At 41.4% G+C, this 23636-nt stretch overlaps 1 protein-coding gene across 3 annotated transcripts in view; it reads left to right on the forward strand.

The window, feature by feature from the left end:
• The window catches only part of LOC104941225 (neurexin-3b-beta-like), a 122041-nt gene that overhangs the window by 24601 nt on the left and 73804 nt on the right, over positions 1-23636 (forward strand). For all 3 annotated transcript variants that reach the window (XM_010766291.1, XM_010766294.1, XM_010766292.1), the window contains exon 2: positions 15036-15217. In XM_010766291.1, coding sequence (XP_010764593.1) covers positions 15036-15217 — 182 coding nt within the window. The remainder of the gene's footprint in view (positions 1-15035; positions 15218-23636) is intronic.

Below are 23636 nucleotides of genomic sequence, written 5' to 3' on the forward strand. Positions count from 1 at the left end.
CAGTATAGTTCTTCTTCTGTATTTTGAAGAAACGGTTAGGTTGCAGATCACATTCTATGTGTTATTATTCTACTCCAGCAACTTACTGTGTTTCCTCAAGGTTAGCCTTTCCACTGTACGTAATATGGAACATATGCCTTTTGCCCATTACACCATTACAACTATTACTGTTCTACCTCGGTCATCTATAAACAAAGCAATACAGGTAAATGTGTATTTACATAAATAAAGCTTCAGTATGAAAGTAAATGTATTGTTCTTCTTGCATGGCCTTTGCTGCTTTTTATGCCTCCCACATGGCACAGTCAAACACATCTCTATCAGTATTCATATGCAACGCCGCGGTAAAATGAAGTCAGATCCTGATAGGCTCTGTGTGACTGTGGCACCTGTTGCCCTATTGGCTCAGCCCACGGATTGATGTCTTCCCTTTGATGAAACAAGAGCTCATGTCTAGCCTATATAATGGGCCCTGTCACCTTGCCTTTCTACCGCAACATATTTAGAGTATGCCGGTTGCCAAGCAGCTACATTTTTTTAGCAGAAATGGATTGTGCACCTATAGGTAGGTCTCCATATGGCAGGAGCACTGATATGTTTTAATGAGCTTGAATCCACAGGGTAGTGGAATACATTTCTCAATTTCTTTTTGTCAATGTATTGTCCCTGGGCAAGGAGAGAAACAAACCTGTTGACTAAAGACATGCCCAAGTGTATTTAAATGATGCCTTTTTGGTTCCCGTTTTGTCAAATGTAGCTCAGGGGTTCTGCGAGCTGAGACTTTCTTTGTCTTTCCAGTGTTTTTGCTCATTTTCATGCTTGCCATATGAGCCAAGACGTGTTCGAGCCCGTGCTGAGGGATTGAAGTAAGCTTTGAATAGAGGTTTTGCCTATAGTCTCCGTCCCTGCTACCCATGCCACTGCAACAATTCCCCCATCCATTTGACTCACACAGAGTGGCAGATTTATTTTGCCTTTCATGAGCTGTTGAAAGCTGCCGTCGCTCGCTTTAAATTTCTCGTCAGTTCGGCTAAGTACATCTTCAAAGGCAGTAACTTGGGCCGCCTGGCATGGGTGGGGTTGAGGTATATGTACGAGAGATTGAATGAAGAGGAAAAAGAGAGAGGGTTGAAAAAAGGAAAGAAAGATACTCTTGGCAGCTTAGCTTCGAGGTATACACCTACTCACTTCTTGAAATATGCACACCAGCAAAAGGTAAGCCCATGAACACAGAGCAGAGTTGATCTGTTTTAAGGGTAGGGTCCCCAACTGTGGTCAATTGATAAGTGTATGATCAAGAAACTTCTAGAACTGAGACGTTGTGTGTGTATATATATATATATATTTATTGGAAGAAGTATATTTGAAAAAGGTATTGTGCTTGCTGAAGCTTCAACTATGCAAGTCTTGTTCGATTTTCTAAAGGAATGCACATTCCTTGGAAATATGACAATTTACTATAAATAAAGCTCAAAAAGGAACTTGATTTCCTCCAAAACATTTACTTATGCCAACTCATTCTTGTCCCCCTCCCATATGTCTTTATTCAATTTGATGCGTTCTAGAAAACAAATGCACATGACAATTTAATTACTCTCTTATCTGGCATGATGAGGGTTTTTACAGACATATAAATTGGGAAGATACGAGAACGGGACAATTTGCTATAGGCTATTGAGGAACAGAGAAAAATGTAAGCAAAGGTTTTCAAACAAACGTTCTGTTTCTGCACATCCACAAACAAAAGAACCTGAGCGACAGCAACACAGAGAGCTTTTTGGCTTGGTCTTTAATTAGGCCAACACTAAGACACTGAGAGGCCAGCATGTTCCATCCCGCTGCCCTCCAAGCTCCGATGAGCCCTCTCAACCTCACCTCAGGCAGATTCAGCTAAGCCTTGGCTGCTGATCAGCATACACATCTGCATGCACTTTCACACAAGCTCACTTCATACTCCCAGGATCCCATGCAGATGTGCGCATAGCTCCTCGAACAAGTACTCACTTGGTGTCTTGTCTTGCCCTCAGTGTGAGTGGCATATGCCCTCCTGCCGATCGCCAATCCATAACTCCCTCTTAAGTATTCCTTTAATTACAGCTTTAAAGAAGTACCCTTTTCCAGATGTCTGTCCTTTCCTTCCCCCTTTAATCGATTGCAACTTCCTTGTTTATTCGTAGATAGCCTGCATGGCAGTGGCCTTCTTGAGAATCTATCTCTTTAGCCCCCTCCCCTGCTCCTCCACCTCCTAAGCCCATTCTCCTCCTTTGATAAAGGATTGGAAGCAGATAACAGAGGACGTGGTGCAGGACCGACCTCTCCACGGCTTTGTGGCTAAATGACTGAAAGGAGATGGATTGTGGTCCCGCCGCCAATTTTTCCTCCCGTGGCTTGAGTCACTGCTGTTTTTTTGTCTCAGGCTCAATGTCCTTGGAGCAAGGGAAACAACTACCAGCTAGACTCGGTCAAGGTATATTCAATGGTGGGGGGAGAGGAGAAGAATAGAGAGGAGAATTGAAGAGAGAGAGGGCATTAATTATAAGGTTGACACATTCAATAGAGGGCTGAAGTCAAACCACCTGCCGGAGGGAATTGGAAAACAGCAACTACAGAGCACCATTGCAATATCGAAGCCCAGTTGCAGTGATAAAGACTGTCTGTGTCAAGAGAGTGTGTAATCTAAGTGGAAGTGTGTGTGCTTTTGAGAACAAGAGAAGCTGTGAAAGAACGAGATTATTGTGCATTGCATCTTAAATGGAATTCAAGGTATATAGAGATGTGAAGGAAAAAACAAACTAGACGTATCATTCCACATGAAGAACCCCCACCCAGAAACAGCAGATTTTTCACCTAATACCATTGGATCGAACTACCAAAACAAAATGGTTGACAGCCTGATTTTAGCTGACTGTTGATACACTTGCATTAATGACATAAACGCGTACAGTTAATGCGACCAAATTGCAAATGGAGACTTAGATCCAATCATGATTAATATATCAATAAGGAAAAAAAAAAATCTTTCGACTTAACCAAACTCCAAACTTTAATCGATGCTCCCATCTCCAACTTCTGATTGTAGGTTGTTCTTCTAGTCCAATTTCAAGAGATATTACTTGTGGTCTAACCCTAACCCATTAACGTGTTAGTGTTTGGAACTCTGCTTGAGGCGTTAGCTTAAACAAAGGGACAAAATGCTTTATTCCTCACTGCCATTGCTTTGACAATTTTCTCCTAAACATATTCACAAATTTGGCGATTGAATGATGTGCAAATCTCTTTTGGACTAACTTACTTACTTAACTTGGTGCAACATTTGGTTAAGATCTGGTACTTGCATAGACCAAAGGATATATTTGAGATATTTTCATATCTGATGCCTTTTGTCCTGTTCGGGATATATGGCATTCATTCTACTCCTAACCTCACTTATTCAGTTTTACATAATAATTTGTCACAAAGCCGTCTGTTCTGTAGGTACAGTATGCTCAAATAATTATACTATATATAATACCTATCCACAACTTATGGAATTTGTAAAGCTCTTATAAGTTCTAAGTAATTTCTTATGTCTCACCTATTGTAACCTCGACGAAACCACAGCTCAGCTCACTTTAGTCAACTTGTCAAGACCTTTCCATGAACACTCTCATCTCCCGCTGGCTGAAATAAGCAGCAGGAGCTCCATCAAGGTTAGCGAGGCGCTCTGTAGTGCACACCATTGGGGCCCCACAAATACATGGATTATTTTCGAAATTGATGAATGACCATTACCAAAGTTTCCATAAAAGAATGGCACACTTAAATGTGAACTTTATGTATGTTACAGGTTGCACACTGAGATAAGTGTTGCCTTGTCCAAACCAATCACTTCATCAAGGTTGCCTTTGATGGCAGGCATCAGTTTAAATGGAGAGCTGTTTAGAGGGAAAAGCAGGGCCAAAGTGAGCGCTGCCTTAAATGTTTTCCTTGGCTCAGACGGAGGCAACTTAGAAAACTTTTTAAAGTATAAACTTGATTGAATTTGGTTTTTCTGTCTCACACTTCAGCCTGTATGTGTGTGGTTTAACTGTTTTAGTGCAAAGGAGAGGGTGCAGGCGCTTGAGAGTTAAACAGTGCAATGTGAAGGTGTTTGATGTATGAAGGGTTGGACACAAACTCATGTTGGTAGCTGGGATGCGAGGTTGCTATGCCAACCGCAGGCACAGCTGGTCTAGCTTCGGAAAAGACAATGAAGCTGTGTATTAGTGGGCCATCATCAAATTCAGACAAAGGAAAGGCACAGAGCAAAACAAAAAAAGGTCACAAGGCATGTTTGTTCACAGTTTGGTTTTGATCTTAAAAACAGACATCAGTATTGTCAGCTTGATTGCATTGTTTGTTTACCTCCACGAGGGAGAGCCATTACTGTGTATAGCACATAAGGTTCAAGTACTTTTTCTATTTGATGTTGTCAATATCAAAGGGAATATTAGCCCTGCTTCACAAGATGCTGATTCCTTTTAGCATCCGTCCGTCCAGCTCCCTTATCCATATTCTTCAGAAGCAGAGGGCTCTCAAGTTGATTTATAAATAGTCTACCTGTAATTGAAATACACGGACGGCATGTCAAAAGAAAGAATGATTTGACAGGGCCGACATGGAAAAGTAAGGCTTGCTTTCTCCGTCAGCTTGTAAGATTCTGTTTGTAGCTGTCAGCCTCCATTTAAAATTGCAATTTCTGTATGTTAGGGAGGACTGAATGCAGAGGTGCCGCCTTAATTATCACTTCCCGCTTTTGCAGACTTTCTGTCGAATGAGAAAAAGAGGCGAAAAAGTTACACAGCTGCCTCAATCATCAGTGCTCTGAATTAACACCACCTATCTACCAGAAGCAAATTTTGGTGTGAAAGGTGGCAGCCACGATGACAGATAGTCAATCCATCTTGACTTATTACATTCTATACACAACTAGTCTGAGGCAAACAAACCGAACTAGCAAAATCCATTTGCTGCTGCGGTTTGTTGACATCTTGTGAAAAATAACCTTGCAGTACTATCTGCCTCACTGGGAGAGCATGTTCTTTATTCAGCCAAAACATTTCAGCACAAGGCCTTTATCATTCTGTACAATGGAGGGAAACAACTGCCTATATGTACTGGTTCACTACAAGATGGCTGAATCTACAATTATCCAATGGTCAGCTTTTAAAGAATACTTTATTATAATACATTTTCCAATGGAAAGTACCATAGAAAATACAACAGTAGAAGCAGGAGCTTTCTTGTGAAATGTATACACCTAGCATGTCGTTGTATCCTCAAGGTCAAATTGAGCCCAAAACGTAACTGATTGAATCCCATAATGTTTACATCTGTGTTTGCTTGCTTCCAGTATGAGCTACCATCCAATGTTAGGTTTTAACTTAGTTTGCCAACTGTTGGTACCCATCCCAGGAATTTGTATTGTGTTGTTGTCACCCGTGTGATAGATGCCAACAAATCTGGGAATCGCTCAGAATTATATTACTTCTTAATGCAACTACTGTTCAAAAACTCCACAAGATACCTTTTAAAACGATCATAATAAAGTGAAAAAATCCCAAAGTATTTTGTATTAAATATCTAGGAAATAATAAACCTTCTATAGGATTCAAGCTGCTTATAAATCTGTAAAGGTTCGTTGAATGTTTTTTATTAATAAAAAAAAAACCTGTCAATTAAAGACAAGTTCATATGGGGGGCACATATACTTTGGGACAAACATGTGAGCGAAGTGGGTGTTTTCAGGAAAAGTTTTCCGTTTAATGGATCTATTACATGTCACTTGTTAGACGCTTTTATCCAAAGCGACTTACATACTCAATGCTGTGGACAATCCCCACAGGAGACATTTGGGGTGAAGTGTCTTGCCCAGGGACACAACGACTTTCTGACTGCAGTGGGGTTTGAACCTGTAACCCCCTGATCCCAACACCAAGGCTCTATCCACTGCACCACACGCCTATGACCGTTCTAAAATCATATAGTCTGCTTTATTATACCCACAGTTGGGAGATTAAGGTCTGTGGTGGCTTAGCAGTTGGTGCAGGTTTGACGACATCCCCATTTATAAAGAACAAACCAAAGTTTCAAAGCAGTGTTTTTCAATCTAAACTTTCCCCATCGCTTGGACCAACAAAGGCAAAGTTTGTAAAAAGTTCACAATGAGTGAACGTGACCAACTGGGGTTTGAGACATAAAGGCCCTTGGGATAAGATCAGTGGCTGAGGTTTCTTTGTTGCATTTGTGTGAGAGAGACAGAAGCAGACTGGGAGAGAGTGAGGAGGAGTTCTGGGCTCTCCTCGAAGCCTTGGCAAACGCAGACAGGCTGCACTATCCTCCGGGGAAGATTCAATTATAAATGATGCTTCCTCTCGGACCCTTCTTGGAATCCCTTATTCTTTGGGAGATCTTCACCTAATCCTCAGCAGGGTCTGGCGTGGCCTGCCTCTAAAGTGATATGCTCCTCACGCATTGTGTGTCATGCATTATGAATGATGCGAAGGAGACACTCGTGTCCTTATTTCGCTGAGAGCGGTGTGAACACCAACACTTGAGCTGACAGAATGCTAATTTCCGCTCATAGAAAGGAACAGGATTGAGCTAGGTTTTACAGAGCTTAAAGTGTCCCAAATAGTTGTTTGTGTCTACACCACCTTAATCTGACTTGTCCCCACCTTAGCTGCCCATCTTTGTCTGTCTGCCTCTTCCTCTTTTAACCTGCATCCTTCTTCATCTCCCCCACCTCGCACCGTCTTCCCTTTCATCTCTGTTGCGATGTCTCCCTTTTCACCTTTCTAGAAATTCCACTGGTGGCAGCGTGCAGCATTAAAGCCAGCAGACAGGTCTTCTTTGTAGCCTAGAGTGCTACGTGGATCTCAGCTGCAACCCTCTCCTTCTTCCTCCCCCCCAGCCTCTGAAATCCTCTTCAGACCCCCTTCCCTCTCCCTCATCCCCTTCCTTTCCCAACCAGAGAGAAAAGGAGCTGACACCTCCAGAGAGCCCAGGGAAAAAAATCATTTAAAGCCCCTTCCTTTTTGTCCGCCTGCCGCTACAACGGGGGAAGAGTGTCAGTAATGCAGCAGGAGGGGAGACAGAGAGAGTTGAGAGGGAGAGAAGGGGGAGTCTGGCTATCCGAGCTTCGCAGTAATGAGGGGAGAGTTGTTATAGCTCACCTTCTGCTGCTCTAGTCTGTGTGTGCATTTTCATTTGTATACTTCGTTTGCGCCTCTGCAGTGTAACACGGAGCTGAAGTGAGGATACATGACTGCTTCGTTAATGGGTGTCTTGTGAGTCGATCGTCTTGTTCTTCTGTAGAGATGTGAGGTTGATTTGACATGCCTGTGAGTAAAGGACTTACTTGTTTCCCAGAGAGTGGGGGCTGAACATATCAGGATCACATCTACGCCTCTCGACTATCTCTCCATCTGTGTTCCTTTCTTCTCCATGTCTGTCCTCCATATTCCCGCAAAAAAGTGACTCTTCCACCACTTTCCCCTCCCATCCCTCTTCCACATCTCTACACTTCTGCCTCAGCAACGTGATACAGATGGCAAATCAAGCTGTTCGTCATGGAAATATGTGGACCCCTCCAGTGAAAGGGGACTCAAAAAAAAGATGTTTTTTCTTTTTTGAAAGAGCTGTCTCAAGTGTTTTCAAGCACAATGTTTTACACACTAATTACAGGGAATAATTGTTGTGACAGAAGTGCAATAGATCTGCATTCTTTCTAATGGTCAGCAGTTTGGATTGTATAGAAGTCTTTGTCAAAATGACCCTACTTCTTCACCTGATTTATTACCTCAGTAAACATTTCCCTGACAAGTTCATGGTCTCAATTCTTAGCTTCAAGTCTTTTTGAATACAGCATGAAGTTCAATTTGGAAATGATGGTCCAATTTACAGAGAAATAGAAAAAAAAATGGGGGTTTGCTTTAAAACATTGCTACCTTTTGTGAGACCAGTTGCAGAAAAAAAGTCAGATTGTAAATGAAAAAGTGACCCTACTTCTTCACTTGATTTATTACAACATCTCACTTACGAGTTTCTCAATTCTTAGTTTTAAGTCTTTTTTAATACAGCATGAAGTTCAATTTTTAAATGATGGTCCACTTGAGAGGAACAATCCGGGAGTGACATTGCTACCTGATAGACCCGTTCAAGTTCATAGAAGTTCATTTTAACATGTGTGGTTGCCTAAAGCGCTCGGTTGTACTTAGCTCCAACCATTTGTGTCACTTCTGCTGCCAAAACCCAAAATGACAAGGGACAAATGTTTTTCATGTTGGAAAGTCATAAGAAAATCACCTTGGAAATCTATCTCTATTTGACTTTACACAGAATCTTCCCTCAATTTGGTGGTTCATTGTTTAATTAGAAGATAGAAACAGTTGTTGGTTGCAGCCCTATAGAGCAGCACAAAATGTTCCTGTGCTGACTGTTGACATGGTGTTTTCCTGTCACCTGCATTCCCTCTGCACCGACACTAACAACACACTCCAACAAAACAGCCAGCACTAAATCTCACTGCAGCAGAGAGCCTTTACCTCCCTTGGCATTGGTGGGCAACTATAGCACAAATTCAACCACTGTAGTATTTGACTGCTCAATTCTAGCGAGTGCGGCTGCTGCCCAGCGGCTCAGACTTTATCATCTGGTGCAGAAGAAGAAGAAGCTGCCTGAGCTTCTGACACGCTTCGGTGCATTTGCTATCTGGCTCATAAAGTTAGAATATGACCCTGGCGAAAGGCCACAAAATGTAAAATATACAATGAGTAATCCATATAATCCTGTGTAAACACGTCAAGATAAGCTATAATCTTTTCTGCCACATCTTGACATTCATTTAAGTTTACACATAAGCGATCCTTACCAGTGATCATACTCGATATAAGATAATTACGTCCATATAATGTTTAATTAGGCTGAGCATTTAATTTAAATGAAAATATCAATTTTGCTTGGGGCGATATCTTGGTAAAAACCAATAAACAAAATCCTCTTAATCGCAATTCTGTATGTATTTCACAGCGTGTTGCCTGCACATATATCATAATACAGCTCTCTCACTTTCCCCTGTGCACGCCCCGTCCACTCTGTCTGTGTTTTTCCTCTTCTTCTATTACCCCTGCTTTTTGGCGCGTGAATCCATGTAGTGCGGTAATGCTACAGCTTATTATAACGAGGAAACAGAAAGTGTAAATCATTCAAGGCTGGCTGTTTTCTGTACATAGCCATTCTTCACAACACACTGCCCTTCATCAATCATATTCTGCATTTTGTTCAGTGGCGCTGATGAGTGATGGGACACGTGGGCACCGTATTTTGACAGTCTCGAGATATACACACATACAAAGTGAATTTTGTGAGTATATGCTGTAGAAATGCAATAAAACCACTCATATAGACATACTGTGTATAGGGTTTTAGCCATTTGCTCTGAACTTGCTGAGATAGGGGGAGAGGGGGGAGGGGATCTATCATCTGTCTCGTCCCTCACTCTAACCCGGAGGGGAGAGGCAACAGTTGGAAATATGAATTATGAAATGATAGGAGGTTGTAAAATGGAGATAAATCCCGATGATTACACAGCTCAGTATCTCACAATTCGATTCCTTTGTCAATGATTCTTTATTGTAGCTTTGTGAAGGACAGCAGGCCTAATAATTCCCCATGTATGAAGCATGGCAGGGGAAAGAATTGCTATCATAGAGTTCTTTTGAACGTGATTGAGGAGGCAATTACATTTTGCATCTCACTTTCAGGATTTTTTATTTTTTATTTTTTTATTTTCAAGGCTCCTCTCTTCTCTCTTTTCCTCATTCTCCGATGGCAGAGAATTCGACCACATCAAACCGTGTTTGTCTTCTCCTTCCATCCCCTGGGGTGCCAGAGCTGCAGAAAGCCCAAGAGATAATAACGAAAAAGACATAAAAGCACATAAACAACACACACCGAGGAGAAAGGAGTGCGTGTGTGCTTGGAGATGTGTGTGTTCAGACTATTAGATGTCTATGGAGATGTGTGTGTGTGTGTGTGTGTGTGTGTGTGTGTGTGTGTGTGTGTGTGTGTGTGTGTGTGTGTGTGTGTGTGTGTGTGTGTGTGTGTGTGTGTGTGTACTTAGACAGAACATTTACCCTCTGCAGTTTGTGCCTCGTTCGGAAGCTGGCAGAGGCTCCTTCTTCTTTCTGGCTGCCCATACACTCATGCACATACAGGTGCACACATCCAACTTCTCTCACCCTCCACCTCCCTGCAGGCTGTGCAGTTGAACAGACTGTAAGACTCTTTTACTCTAGGTCTCCGACCAGATGCCTCTAAACAGAGGGTTTTATCCCAGCATGGTGTGAAGCCTGAATGCAACCAGTTACAACAGACATGCGCCGTGGCAGCTGCTCTGCTCTTTTCGCTCTTTTATAGATAGCATTGTTGCCTAGTGCGGTTTCAATGTGTGTGTGAAAGATGAGGGAGAAGAGCAAGCAAACATGCCTGGAATGGGGTTTGCTCAGGTCCTAAAAATGCCTTTATAGTAAAAGTGTAAAATGTAAGCCTTAAATAGGATTTTGACAGCTCTAAGAATTTGATTGGATTATGATAAAAGTTGTAGGAATCTCAATCACTTTATGCGTTTCTTGGAAACAATTCCCCCCAAAAATGGCTTTCTTAGAGTGTTCATATGAAAACAAATAATATAATCAGTCAAAAAAAAAGCATTGAAGACAGAGGCAAGCTGTTTCCAAGCATGCGCCCAGATCGTTCATTTACTTTGAAAGTAATTCTGGAACGCAGATTGTCCTTTACATCCTTGGTACTTTTTGCCAGTTTCGGCATGAAATAGGTCTTAATTTGCATTCCTTATAGTCTTTTAAAGTCTTATAGTTACCCTTGTTGAAACCAGCAGAAACGTTGTTATAGTGTACGTAAAATCACCGCACATTGGGGGCTCCACAGGCAATCTTTTTTTACACCACTACCATTATTTTACCCCCGCTGGTCAAGTCTATTGAAACTGGTGACCTAACATCATTTTAGCCTCTGTGCGAAAATACCATCCTCTTCTTTTTAGAGTAAAAACCCCCCTCTATCCTCTAGGTGGGTAATGTCACGTGGGGTGGGCCTGAAGGACAGCACATAGTTCTGTTCTGCAGACAGGTGTCCTGACCTTCTGTCTGCACTCCCACGCCTCAGGGGACCTCTGCGAAATAGAGGCCAAGGCTCTGACCTAGTCTCTCATCTGCAGTTTGTCTCTAAACGGAGGCCCACAGCCAAGGCAATGAATCACAACAGTGGAGAGCAATGCATTAGCACAAAGCCTTTATTTCAAAACTAACACCGTAGCTTTAAAGGTCCATATTGGAGTATTTCCTTGTATTTGTAACAAAGAGTGTTGTTTATATCTCTTTCACTCACAATCAATAGAGCACCCATATGTTTAGATTTCAAATGGCCTCCCTCCAATACCCACTAGCCATTGCAAGATTGCATTATTCAAATATGGAGATGAAAGTCCCCCTCTGATCCACCAAAAATAACATCTTGTGGAGTAATCTGTTTGTAGATTTGATTCCTTTGATGATATTATCCCCCTGGGGTTGGCTTTACACCGGGGCATCGTAGCTTTGAAGGCCATGCATGTTGCTGTTCATGTCTGCTGTTTAAGTTGTCAGTGTCCATCTCTGGGAGATTGCCAAGAATGACCACGAGAGCACATAAAAAGTCTGCACAAGAATACAAACCTAGAAGAGGATTTCCACATTACCATTAAAGAACATTTGTACTGCTTTAAGTATAACTTTTAACCTGTTTGGATTTGGTTCGATAAAAATGTTAGCTGTTGTACTGTATCAAATTCTTTGTTAAACCCAAGCAGATAATGGTAAACATTAAACAAAAAAGCACAATACCCATTAAAGGTGGGGTAGGTAATTTTGGAGAAACCAGCTCGAGTGCGCTAGTATTTGAAAATACACAGCCGGAAAAAATCTGCCACTTCCTTACAGAGCCCCTTCTCCAACACACACAAATGCGCACATGACCAATGAGGGCACGAGATAAGTTTGTGCACAGATGGAAGGCTGACAGGCAGGTAGGCCATCCAGTTATTTTAGCCAGGCCGGCTAAAATGATTGGTCGTGCTTTTTACAGTACTACGGCTTCCACAGATGACATTTTTGTATGGATTTTTTGTCAAAGCACTTAAGGTATTCATTGCTATCGGGAAGTTAAGAGCATTCCATGGAATATAACAACAAGTGTATCTCGAGCCGGTTTCTCAAACTTACCTACCCCACCTTTAAATTGGAACACTGATATCCTCCTACATTATGGTTTATTTTAGTAATGAAGCAAGTTATTTTCCAGACAATGAATGACATTCTTTTTTGCAGCCCCCTTGTGTTTTGTTTTTAATTACATGCACATTTTAAAACGTTTTTGCTAATGTGAGATCATCTTACTAATGTAGACTACATACATCTTCCAAACAACTGAACTTGTTGGTTCATTTTATTTTAATGAAGAACAAGCTTTTTGCATTTAGATTTATTTGTAATGCGCAAACCTCGAAAAGACTATTGTGTGTGCGCCGTCACTGGCCAGGTTAATACCCAAGGAGTCGTAAGTGAAAGTATTTGAGAGTATGCATGCTAAAACATTCCAATGCTTATCCACTTTCATCCAATTATTTTCAACTTCCACTAAGAGTGGAAAAATCTCCCTTGCATGGAAAAGCCCTTTTGTCTCAAGTGAACTTATTCAAATGAAACTCTAGACCATGAGAGTTAAGCCTTGCTAACCATCCATTCACTTGTTTTTCTCCGTTCACATCAGATGAGTATCGGCAATGATGCCACACTTTGCTTCACACAATGAGAGAGTTAATTGATATGCAGTGGACTTCCTCGCTGTGTGAAAATACAGGATGTGCAGTCTGGGCCTAGCAGGTTTTCATGGATACTTGCAACATTTCGGCGTTCTCGGGTTCTCTCTTCTCTGTACTCTGTAATAATCACCCACTTGTGTGATCTATGCGAGAAGGCAGCGAGTGTTTGAGTCTGCACACGTGTTTGCGCACTTATATACTTCACAATGTGCCTTCGTCAGCCCACCGGTGTGCGTGTGTGTGTGTGTGCGTCTGCCGATGTGCGTGTGGCCGTCTGTGTGCGTTTCATGCCGAACATTGTCTTCTTGAAACACTGAGCAAATTTCTTCAACGTGATAATTGGCTCCCCGGGGTGCTTGTATCTTTGTTGCTCATCATCATCATCCCCTCCAGAAAAAAAGAGTGTGTGTTAGATGAGATAGGCGAAGTTTTCTCGTTTGCCGGGGAAGCTGATCCCAAGTCTGCCTGAACTCTTTTGGCAAGAAGAAACTTTGAGACAGCAGGGCTAGATCCGGTGCAACCTGGCTGCAGGCTGCTCTCTCAGCGCCTTGCTTTCCATGGAAGAAATGAGCTATTTGAGGTGTTACATGACGCAAACATCAGCTGCAATGTCATTGAGAGCAGGGATTTTATTGTTCCTCTCCGAGAAAAAAAAAGGAATTCTCAAAGGGGAGGCGTCCGTGGTAAACCAGCCATGTAGGGTTATTAGTTACAAGAAGCCAGGCAGTTGTTTGAGGCTCGGGATGCTTCACTTATTCAGGTATTCATCCCGTAACATAGACGACCTTAGTTGGTGGATTGCATTTGCTGGCACCTGCGCTGTGTAAAATGCAGACCTGTTTGTGTGCCCGGAGGCAAATAAATACACTCTTCTGGTCGATAGACTCCCTCCCTCCCTTCTCTCTCCTTCTCATCCATATGTTCCTTCGGTCTCCAGGGTATTATGGACCACAGAGCAGATTGTTGGCTGCTATGTGGGGGGAAACAGTGAGACAGCTGGGCACCCATCACAAGGCCAAACAGATGTTCAGGTGACTTAGAGAGGAAGTGAATGAAAAAATAGGAATGACAGGGAGGGGAGACAGAGGGAGAGAGGCGATGTGGAAGAAAAGATTGCAGAGGCATGGTGTAGAAAAATGAATTCATACCTTGACTTCATTAGGAACCCTCGTCAGCTTCTGAGGTGGGCCAAATGCTTTCCAGTACCTCTAGGCCACAGGAGTCTGTCTCCTCTCCCATATTGATTCACCAACCAGTCTTTCTGCTGTGGGTCTACTGCCTTTGATCTCTTGATTATCTTTGCCTAAATGTGGACAAGATGGCTAAGCTGCTCAAGGATTCAGCGCTTTAATTCTGATGCTCCTTGGGGAACATTCAGAAGTTAGAATTGAATCCCGCCCTGCAACCAAAGAATGAAACATTTCCCTTTTTTTTTATCTCCGTCCACGTGATGATAGAGAGAACAAGGACAACTTTCGCAGACTTTCGCATTATTTTCCGTGTCTCAGGGCCAAGCTTTTTCCAATCAGAGCCTATAATATGATGCAAATCTGCTCAGTGACTGTCACAACAAAAATCTTTATTCTAGTGAGTTTCTCTTGGCTGTGGACCTGTTTTTTCTAAACTGCATTTGTCAAATAAGCTCGACGAAGGTCTTCGATTTTTTTCCTTTCCCACCCCTTCTCTTCTTTCTTCTGCTGCCTTTGTTCTTTGGTTGCATGTCTCATATATAATACATGAGGATTGGGAGACTTATCCAATTCTGGCCATACTGGCTGTTATTCCCTGGGAAGGGGCTATATTTAAGAGCTGGATAGGTCATAGATGGTGCCAGGGGAACTGCTGACTTCTACCCAAAAGGTGGCGGTGCCTGAATACCATTAGAAAACTAAAATAAAACTGGACACAATTGCATTGGAGCAGTGGCAAACTAGCTGTAAAGGAATTACAGCTGATTTATTGGAGGTTTGGATCTATTTTGTCAGACAAGTGCCTTGTAGGCGACAACACTCTGCTCCCTTGTTGCTTTTTACAGAACGTGTGTACTTCCCTGTATTGGATTTTAGCCTGGTATCTGTATCTCTTTGCCCTAGAATAAATTACATTCCTGACCTTTTTTTCTTCTTGTGTTATACAGCTGGCACCACCTATATCTTCGGTAAAGGAGGGGGTCTGATCACATACACGTGGCCCAACAATGAGAGGCCAAGCACGCGGACGGACCGACTGGCGGTGGGCTTCAGCACGACCATCAAAGACGGAATCCTCGTCCGCATCGACAGCGCCCCACGTCTGGGTGACTACATCATGCTCCACATCGTAAGTACATCTTTTTTTATTATGTTTCAGTTTCTGGAAACATTTACACATACTTCGAGCACAGTCACAACTACCGTACCGACACAAATACTTTCAAATGACTAGGGATCGCTATTGTAGATTCCATATTACAGAAGGGACTACTCTGAACTAAACTAGTTGCCATATTTTAATAAATTCCTCTAGATTGTCATGTGAAGCTCAACTAGTTGAGCCTTCCACAGGGAGTGTTCTCCATATACCAATTTACGGTTTATGGCAGGGTTTACAAAAGACCTTTGACTGTTAATATTTCCAAATTCCGGCCATATAGAAAACCGGACAAGTGTATATAGGAGCTTACATTTCAGCTAGGGCTGCACGATTTTGGGAAAAAATCTAATTGCGATTTTTCTGACAAATATTGCGATTGCGATTCGATTTGCGATATTTGTTTTTAAGCGACCCAACGGACGTTTATTGTAAAATGCAATGCGTTTATTTGGAAAGGGCAGGCACTTTCAAAAATACTTGGCAGGTGATTGGATCATTCTGTCTATCACCTTCTATCATGGGCCACTTCTGATTTGTTAACAATTGCTGCTACATGTGGAGCACAGCACTTCTGATTGGTGTGGATGACTGACATACAAGAAAAAAAAAAATGTTAAAAAAAATTGCAGGCTTTGCGATTTGATAATCGCATCATTTCAGATTTCGATTTAAAATCGATTAATCGTTCAGCCCTAGTTTCAGCCATTTGTTTTTCAAAGTGTTTGCACATTTCCCCGAAAAAAAGTTGGACCAATTTCTGGATCTCTTACCAACATACAGTATCACTCTACTTAGGTGATTTATTCAATTAGATTCAGGCAACATGTGACTCAAACTAATTATCAACAGTTTTATATCCATTTTATCTCCTGTAAATTACAATGAATGATCCAGAAGCACTCACACTTTCCAGCATTCAATCATTCCTCAAGGTTTATGTATTGCAGTATTCTGGCCAGACTGAGCCCATAATACTCAAACTGAATTATACAAACGGTGCAGATCCATAATAGAAAAGAAAAAAAATGTGATAACTTACTCCCCCTGCTATAAGCCTCTGCTCACCATCCTCTCCTAGAAAAAAAACCCTTCTTCTTCACCACATTCGAACTGACTCCCAGCATGAATAATGAATGCGGCTCTCCATACATATGCAGCGTGTTCCCACATGTTGGAGAAACATGATAGAAAACTGGGGGGGGGGACTTCGAGTTGGAATTCTTGGCCAGTCCGTGCAGCATCTTAATAATCTCACTCGGCGACCTTGTGTTTGACTTGTTTACATAAGCATTAAGTATTTAAATAATCATCAACAGTAGCTAGATGAATGCAGAGCGGGCAAATCAGTGCCGTTGGGGGGGATGAAGAGGCAGCGGTGGCTGGGGGTAGTATGGGGGGGTGGGATAAGAGTTGCTGCTGACGCCATGCGAAAAAAAGATGTGATGATGAGGAGGAGCTACAGTTGCTAAAGCAGATTGAAAGTACTTTTCTTGTTAAAGAGCTCCCCTCATCTCCTGAGTGCTGGCCATGTGGTGCAGAAAGCAGCCATCTGCTCTGCAAAGATGAGGGCCAACAACAAGCAGTTTGGAGCTGCCTTTACACTATAGAGAGATAAAGTGTGTGTGTGTGCATAGGTGATAGAGGGTGTTGGATAGAAAATGATGAAGATGTAGCAATGTGGGAAACGCCCCTCTGCGTCTCAGACCGAGTGAGTAATTGCAGGAACTCCTAAAGGAAGGAAAAGGTATTTTTAATTCAAGCTTTTTTTAAGATATCCCGGCACAGCTAGCCAAGCAGGGTATATTTTATAATTTGGCTGCAAGTCGTAGGAATGTCTTCATTCCTCCGGTCTCATGGCGTTAAGGAAATTATTATTAGAAAAAAGCAACTGGAGTTTTTGCCAATTCATTCAGAGTAACAGCATGTTCTGAACACAGTGGGGGTTTTCTTTGGTTAACAAAGCACTGCTAATATTTCAAATGATTTATTAGGAGCCAAGGGTGTACAAAAAAAGTGAGTTTCATTTATTATTAACAGTTATTGTACCCTTAAACTGTAGAATAGTTGGCAAAAATCAGGAAACTCTGAGGCTCCATTTTTCCCACAATTACCCCACTATCAAACTGGAAGCAAATGAAGAAAATTGCCACAGGTGAACAGTAAATATGTATTAGACCTTGAGTGAACATTTAGCCGTGAGACTGTTGGATTTGGTTACATCTCAAGGAAAATGAACCACTGCTTGACCTAACTTCCAATATTTTTTATTATCATTTTCCTCGTGTGAGAATACGCCTCTCCAGTTCCGTGGACGTGGGTATATTGAATCTCTTGGAAGTTTAACACAGTATTGTATTCTAAGATAAAACAACTTTGTATGTGTACAACTTTCTAGAGTGTTATAAAATGAGCAGATGTCCCAGGCGTCGCTGAAATGTCATCAGATAATAACTCCTAACGACAGGCGTCAGGTCTTTGCTGTCAGGGTTTCTCGTTTCGTAATGAATCTGGGAGAAAAGGTTAAAAGCGTTACGCCTGTCCATTCTGGATATATGTCTACCCAAAGGTCTCATCAGGCTCAGGGCCATTACCTTAGCCTTTGTAATTATTAGGTTACTACTTGAACATTGCCACATTAAAGTCTAGATATAGGAAAACTATAGTATTTTGATAGTTGAGTAAATGGCCTCTTAGAGACAACACAAAGGAAGCTTTATACTAATTTATAAGTTGCATTCTGGCCTTTTTTATAACATTTCAAAGGGTGATTATGAATGTCTTTCACTGACCTTGACTTAGTCTTGAGTATCTCATGCTTAGAGTGTATTCTGACAGATAAAAAAAGACCGTAGAAAGCATTTTCTTAAACACGAAGCAACACATTAAGAGGCAAGACCTAATCACTGCCTCCCTTCTTATTCAGCCTCTATTTTTTTGTGTTGCTTTCTTCATTATCTTCTTTCCCTCCTCCCCGTGATTAGCTCACGGCTTGTTTGGCAATCATGAATTAAAATGCTGATTGTAGTGTTTACATTTTAACTGCAAAAGAACAACTGCGTGCTTGGTTAGAAATCCGAGGGGTAATTTGGGGTAATTTGCGGAGGTGAGCGTGACATTTCGCTGCTATTTTATCTCGGAACTCATTGCGTTTCTCCTCAGTTTTAATGCGGAGCGTACAAAGAAAGGACGGGGACATTGCTTGTGTTTCATGTTGCATATAGTGAAAGAAAATCTGAATGTAATGCTAAAATAACAACCTAAAGCTGCGTGGAGAACGAATATCAAAGATGTTTGTATCACAGGTGACTTGAAGATAAATTAAAAGGGGTTGTTGCAATAGAACAGTGATTTGTGTGTGTGTGTGTGTGTGTGTGTGTGTGTGTGTGTGTGTGTGTGTGTGTGTGTGTGTGAGCTTAAATCCATGACAGAAAGACTCTTAAGCCGTGAGCTAGATGTGCCGGTGGTGATTCACAGACTCTCTCACTAGGGACTGCAGATGACTGCAGGTGAAGATTACCCAAGACACACACAAACACACAATTACACACAGAGAGAAATCCTTAAGAATCTCATCTCGACAGCATCATGAAAAACTTTTCTTTTCTTTTTTTAAGACACTAACGATAGTGAATTTTATCAAAGAGGCTCTTTTAGGAATGTTGGGGTTTGACATCAGTATGTTATACTCTACTTCTATTGGCTAGCACTCCAACACTGGTACGTGATAGGCTAAGGGTTGGGACATCTCTAAGCAGATGACCAATCACAACACAGTTGGCCAGCTAGCCCTCCTATGAGAAACAGTTGAAAACGAAAGCACTTTTACATTAAAGTATATGTAAACATGTCCCAGTAGAGGAAGGCAATAACAATATGGACCAGTAAAGGAGCATAATATGTTCTCTTTAAGGTTGATTTGTCATGACTGACAGTGTTTTCAGGAGAAACTGATCAGAAGCCTGTAATTTCTTTGAAGACACAACCTTGTGACTTGCGTATCATCCATTTTATCCACCAGTGTGTTGAAAAATCCAAAGTCCCGGTCTATGTTTGATTACATGAAACAACACTAGGGGCCTCCGCCTCCAGAAAGACCCTATCTTCTCTCTCTGACATTGTTTGAACACTTCAGTAGAGTGGTACCGTTTGCAGTGACCCCAGACAAACTCACTCCTCTGAAAGACGTTGTAGGTGACAAGTTGCAAGTGAGGCAGAGCTGAAAGTACAGCTTCAAAGTACTTTATTTAGGAATACATTTGAGGTACTTACTTACCATTTTCTGCTAATTTATACCCCTACGTATATTCCATTATACTGTAGATACTTTAACTACCGATTAGTAGTATAGTACTGACTACCATGTGCCCTTCAAATGTAACAGTCATTGTTATTTGTGTTAAGGAAGTTGGAAATTGGACTTTTACTATTAACAGAATATTTTAGCTACTTCTCTCAAGTATAAAATCGTACTTATTCCAGCACTGAAAGTCATTCTAATGAAAACGCGGCTTGCTAGTTAATGAATAACATGACATTTAAGCTCTTCGAAACAGAGCTGCTTTTGTTTGAACTCTACCCTTTTCCTCATTGTAGTGTCTTGTTTATTACTCGGTTGCTTTGAGCATTTCAAGTTGAACAGAGATTATTCAAATGAAGTTCACTTTGAAAGGTGTTAAAGCGCTTTAAATTTCCCTCTGAAAATCCCATCAGCAGTCAAAATGTTATAGTTGTGTTTAAGATCCAAATAAAATCCCTTTTCTTGGTGATAATAGTCTTCATAAAACTTCCCCCAAAGGGTGCTCCAGATACCCTCTCCTGCTAACACACGTATCCACACTTCCGTCTCCATCCCCTGGAGATCGGATTGACAACCAATCAGGCTCTTATTTTGTAATGGAGCGATGGCACACGGAATTCCATTACCCACTTGAGTTTCCCCCTCATGCTAATTCACCGGCAGGGAGAAGAAGAAAAAGGTGCGGCTCCTGGATAATTGAAAAGCCGAGTGCAGACACTCAGACACAAGATGAGATGAATGGATGGTTCTAGCTGCATTGCACAGACTATCTATTTTTTTCCATCACTTCTACATACGTTACATGCATACAAAATCTAAAGCATGTATATTTGAATGTATTAATGGCGATGCATAATTCATCTAGTTCTTCACTCAATCCTGTCTGGTCCCATCCATCCATCAGCTTCTTCTCTGTCTGAATGTGTTTATGTCGAACATTGTCTTGTTTCTACATCTCCCTCCCTCCCTCCCTTCTCCCTCTCCCTCTGACAGACTTAATATAAGGTGTTTGATGTGTACCTGTGTGCATCAGCGCGTATATGGCCGACAATGTATTGCCTCTATCGAGTTACGCTACCTCGGCAGGGAAAGATAGATATTATCGCGGTTATGGCTCATGGCCTCTGATAACATTACAGCTTCTTATTTGAGTTTGTATTTCCTTACCTCCCGACTCTGATTCCCCCCACGGAAATAAAGGGCTGGGATAAAATACACCTCGCAGCTGAATTCACAACTAGTTGCATGCAGTACACGCAGTCAGCATTATTGTGACTTTGTGGATAAATAAGAATTTCTCTGAAGCCAAACGGCACAGTCATTTTCATCCCTACGGCTTTATTATTCCAATCTTCCAGGTAATAAAACAGGCTTTATTATTCCACTATACGGCGGTAATTCAAACTAATAGCTACTTTGTAATTATCATGCCAACAGTATGATTGACAGCGGCTCAGGTTTCTTTTTATGAGGTCAGTATATAATACCAGATTATATAACCTTTTCTGGAGGTGACTCAGTTGACATAATGACTTTCCACAGCTAGCTGAGCTTAACCGGCATACTAGCAGCCAGATGGTGAGTCAATGTGTGTGTGGGGGGGTGGGGGTTAACCTTTACATGCTACAGTAAGACACTTATATGAAAGCTGTGAAACATAACATAGTGTTTATATTATGGGATTTTAACGTTGTGAAAGTGGTTCAAGAATCAGAACAATTAGATTTGAAGGACCAGACAGAATTGGCTAAGCTGTTTTTTTATAAAGTTCTGTACAAATGAATGCAAACCTATTTCTTTATTTGGTTTTTCTGCTAATCTTAAGGAAATTTGGGACTATAATACAAATGTAATGGATTTTTTCTTTGGCCCATGTTGTACCCTTCAACCAAGTTTTGTGAAAATCTAAACTGCGGTTTCCTGTAATCCTACAGCCAAAAAAAAAACATAGCCTCAGATGCGCAGGTAACTAAATGATCTTGTAATCAGTGTAAGTCAAATATTTGCGTAGTCAATGCCGGATTAATCTGTGAGGGGATTGCTGTTTTGATATCCCATTATTATTAGATTTTTACTTTACTACATTTATTTTACAGCTTCAGTTAATTCTGTTTTTTACACACAGACCCTATTAAAAACGTTTAAATTAGGATGTTTTATGCGGCAACACATAAACATAAAATACACTTAAAACAATGAGTGCTTTGACGGAACATTAACTGACAGCCAATTTGCTATTTACCAGCATTTCAAATATTAAGATTTCCGATCTATTCTCATAGTATCTTAAATAATTGTACTTTAGTACCATTCTCACTGCAGTATTTTACTTGTCATTAAGTGTTTGGACAATCTATTTATTTTTATTTTTACTTAAATAAAAATCTAATTCCACCACTGCAGCAGAGTATATTATGTACATCCTCCAAACCAAACAGTACTCGTGTTTTACTATCACAATAAATATTCAATTACCTTAACTCTAGGTTTCAATACCCAGTAGCAGTCCAATTTAAATCTGTAGCCCACTCACGATTACACAAGACTGTTTTTTTTGTCATGTCATGTCTCGGTAGGAATAGCAGAGGTGCATATAATAAGAATTAACAAGGCTAAATTAAATGTGGACCACATTTTAAGGGTCGTAGTATTCTGCATGCTGGCTCACTGTCACACTGTCATGGCTTACTGTGACACTTACACAGAGCCATCGTTAATTTTATTAGTAACACCTGTCCTCTCGCACTAAGACACGCTAAGGTGTCTTTTTTTAAAGAATATTCTTTTGGCCACCAGTGCCTTAATTATAGAGCCAGATTTGAAAGGGGGAGACAGAAGGGATGACACGGGTAAATGGTCCTGAGGTCGGAATCAAAGGGGGACGCTACAGCGGGGATTGAGCGTGAATAAGAATAAAATTCAATGGAACCATATTTTTGTAAGCTAAAATTAATTGAACTGGTTATTATAAACACATCTGACCAATACACCAATGTGCTTAATAGTGTTATTATTGGCAGTGATACCTATCAGGCCTATCTGATAGGTCCATCCCATCTACTATAATCGGATATGGCTACCTAGCCCCAATTATGTTGTGTGTCAGTTACTAAGAGAATTTCAATATCCCTATGTTTTCAAGGAGCGTGCACCTGTGTCAACACAGAACAAACGATAATAATAGCAAAAGTATTTTAGGAAGATTCTGACACAGTGCCCTTCAAAAAGTTATGGCCACGGATCAAATGATGCAGCATCCTCAACAAATTGGCAAGTATTTAATAACTACAACAAATGGACATGCACTGAACCGGGGGCTTGAATGGTCTCATGGAGTTTGAGGCCTAGGGCAGTTGTTTGATTTGCCTGGTTGTATTTTAGACTTGTGTGAAATGCATAATGCATATTATTAGTCAAATCTCTGTTCTCACAAAACAAGTGACATCACACTTTGTAGCCTAGGGTAATTGTTGGGGAATAATTCGCCCTGCATGTCCTCCTTCGCCCTCTGACGCAGCTGACCTTGAGCAGCCGTTACCTCCCATAAGGAGGGGCTGCCCTAGCATATTGTTGATGTCACCAGTTTATGACTGGGCAACTCTCTGTCAGAGATAGTTATTGTTGTGGGACACCTGGAACACATCCTCCTCGGGGTGTAGATGACCCCGAGCCATAAGCGACAACAACTGTGATTCAGTGTCCTCAGCTGTTTAGTCTATCTATTGAAGAATGCTGATTATTACACTCTGAACTAGTGAAAACCTCAAGCTATAGGAGGGTTCTTCAGAATTGATTGTGGCATCTCAACCGTGTGGTCAACTCGTGGCCCGTGACATGTTTTGTGAATTCTCCGGCCGAAGCTCCAAATAAACCGTCAGTGTTTGCCATCAAAGCTCCAGCTCTCCTCGTCTCTCTCTGAGTCCTGTCTCCAATTGCTTCAGAAGTCTCCCCCACAGTAATGAACGTGACAGGCAGAGGTGTGGACTCGAGTCACGTGAGTTGGACTCGAGTCATCAATTTGATGACTTGAGACTCGACTTGACAAAATCACAAAACACTTGCGACAGTACTCGCCAACCTTGAGACCTC

Source organism: Notothenia coriiceps, unplaced genomic scaffold (assembly GCF_000735185.1).
Source record: "Notothenia coriiceps isolate Sejong01 unplaced genomic scaffold, NC01 NC01_scaffold00003275, whole genome shotgun sequence".
Taxonomy (NCBI): domain Eukaryota; kingdom Metazoa; phylum Chordata; class Actinopteri; order Perciformes; family Nototheniidae; genus Notothenia; species Notothenia coriiceps.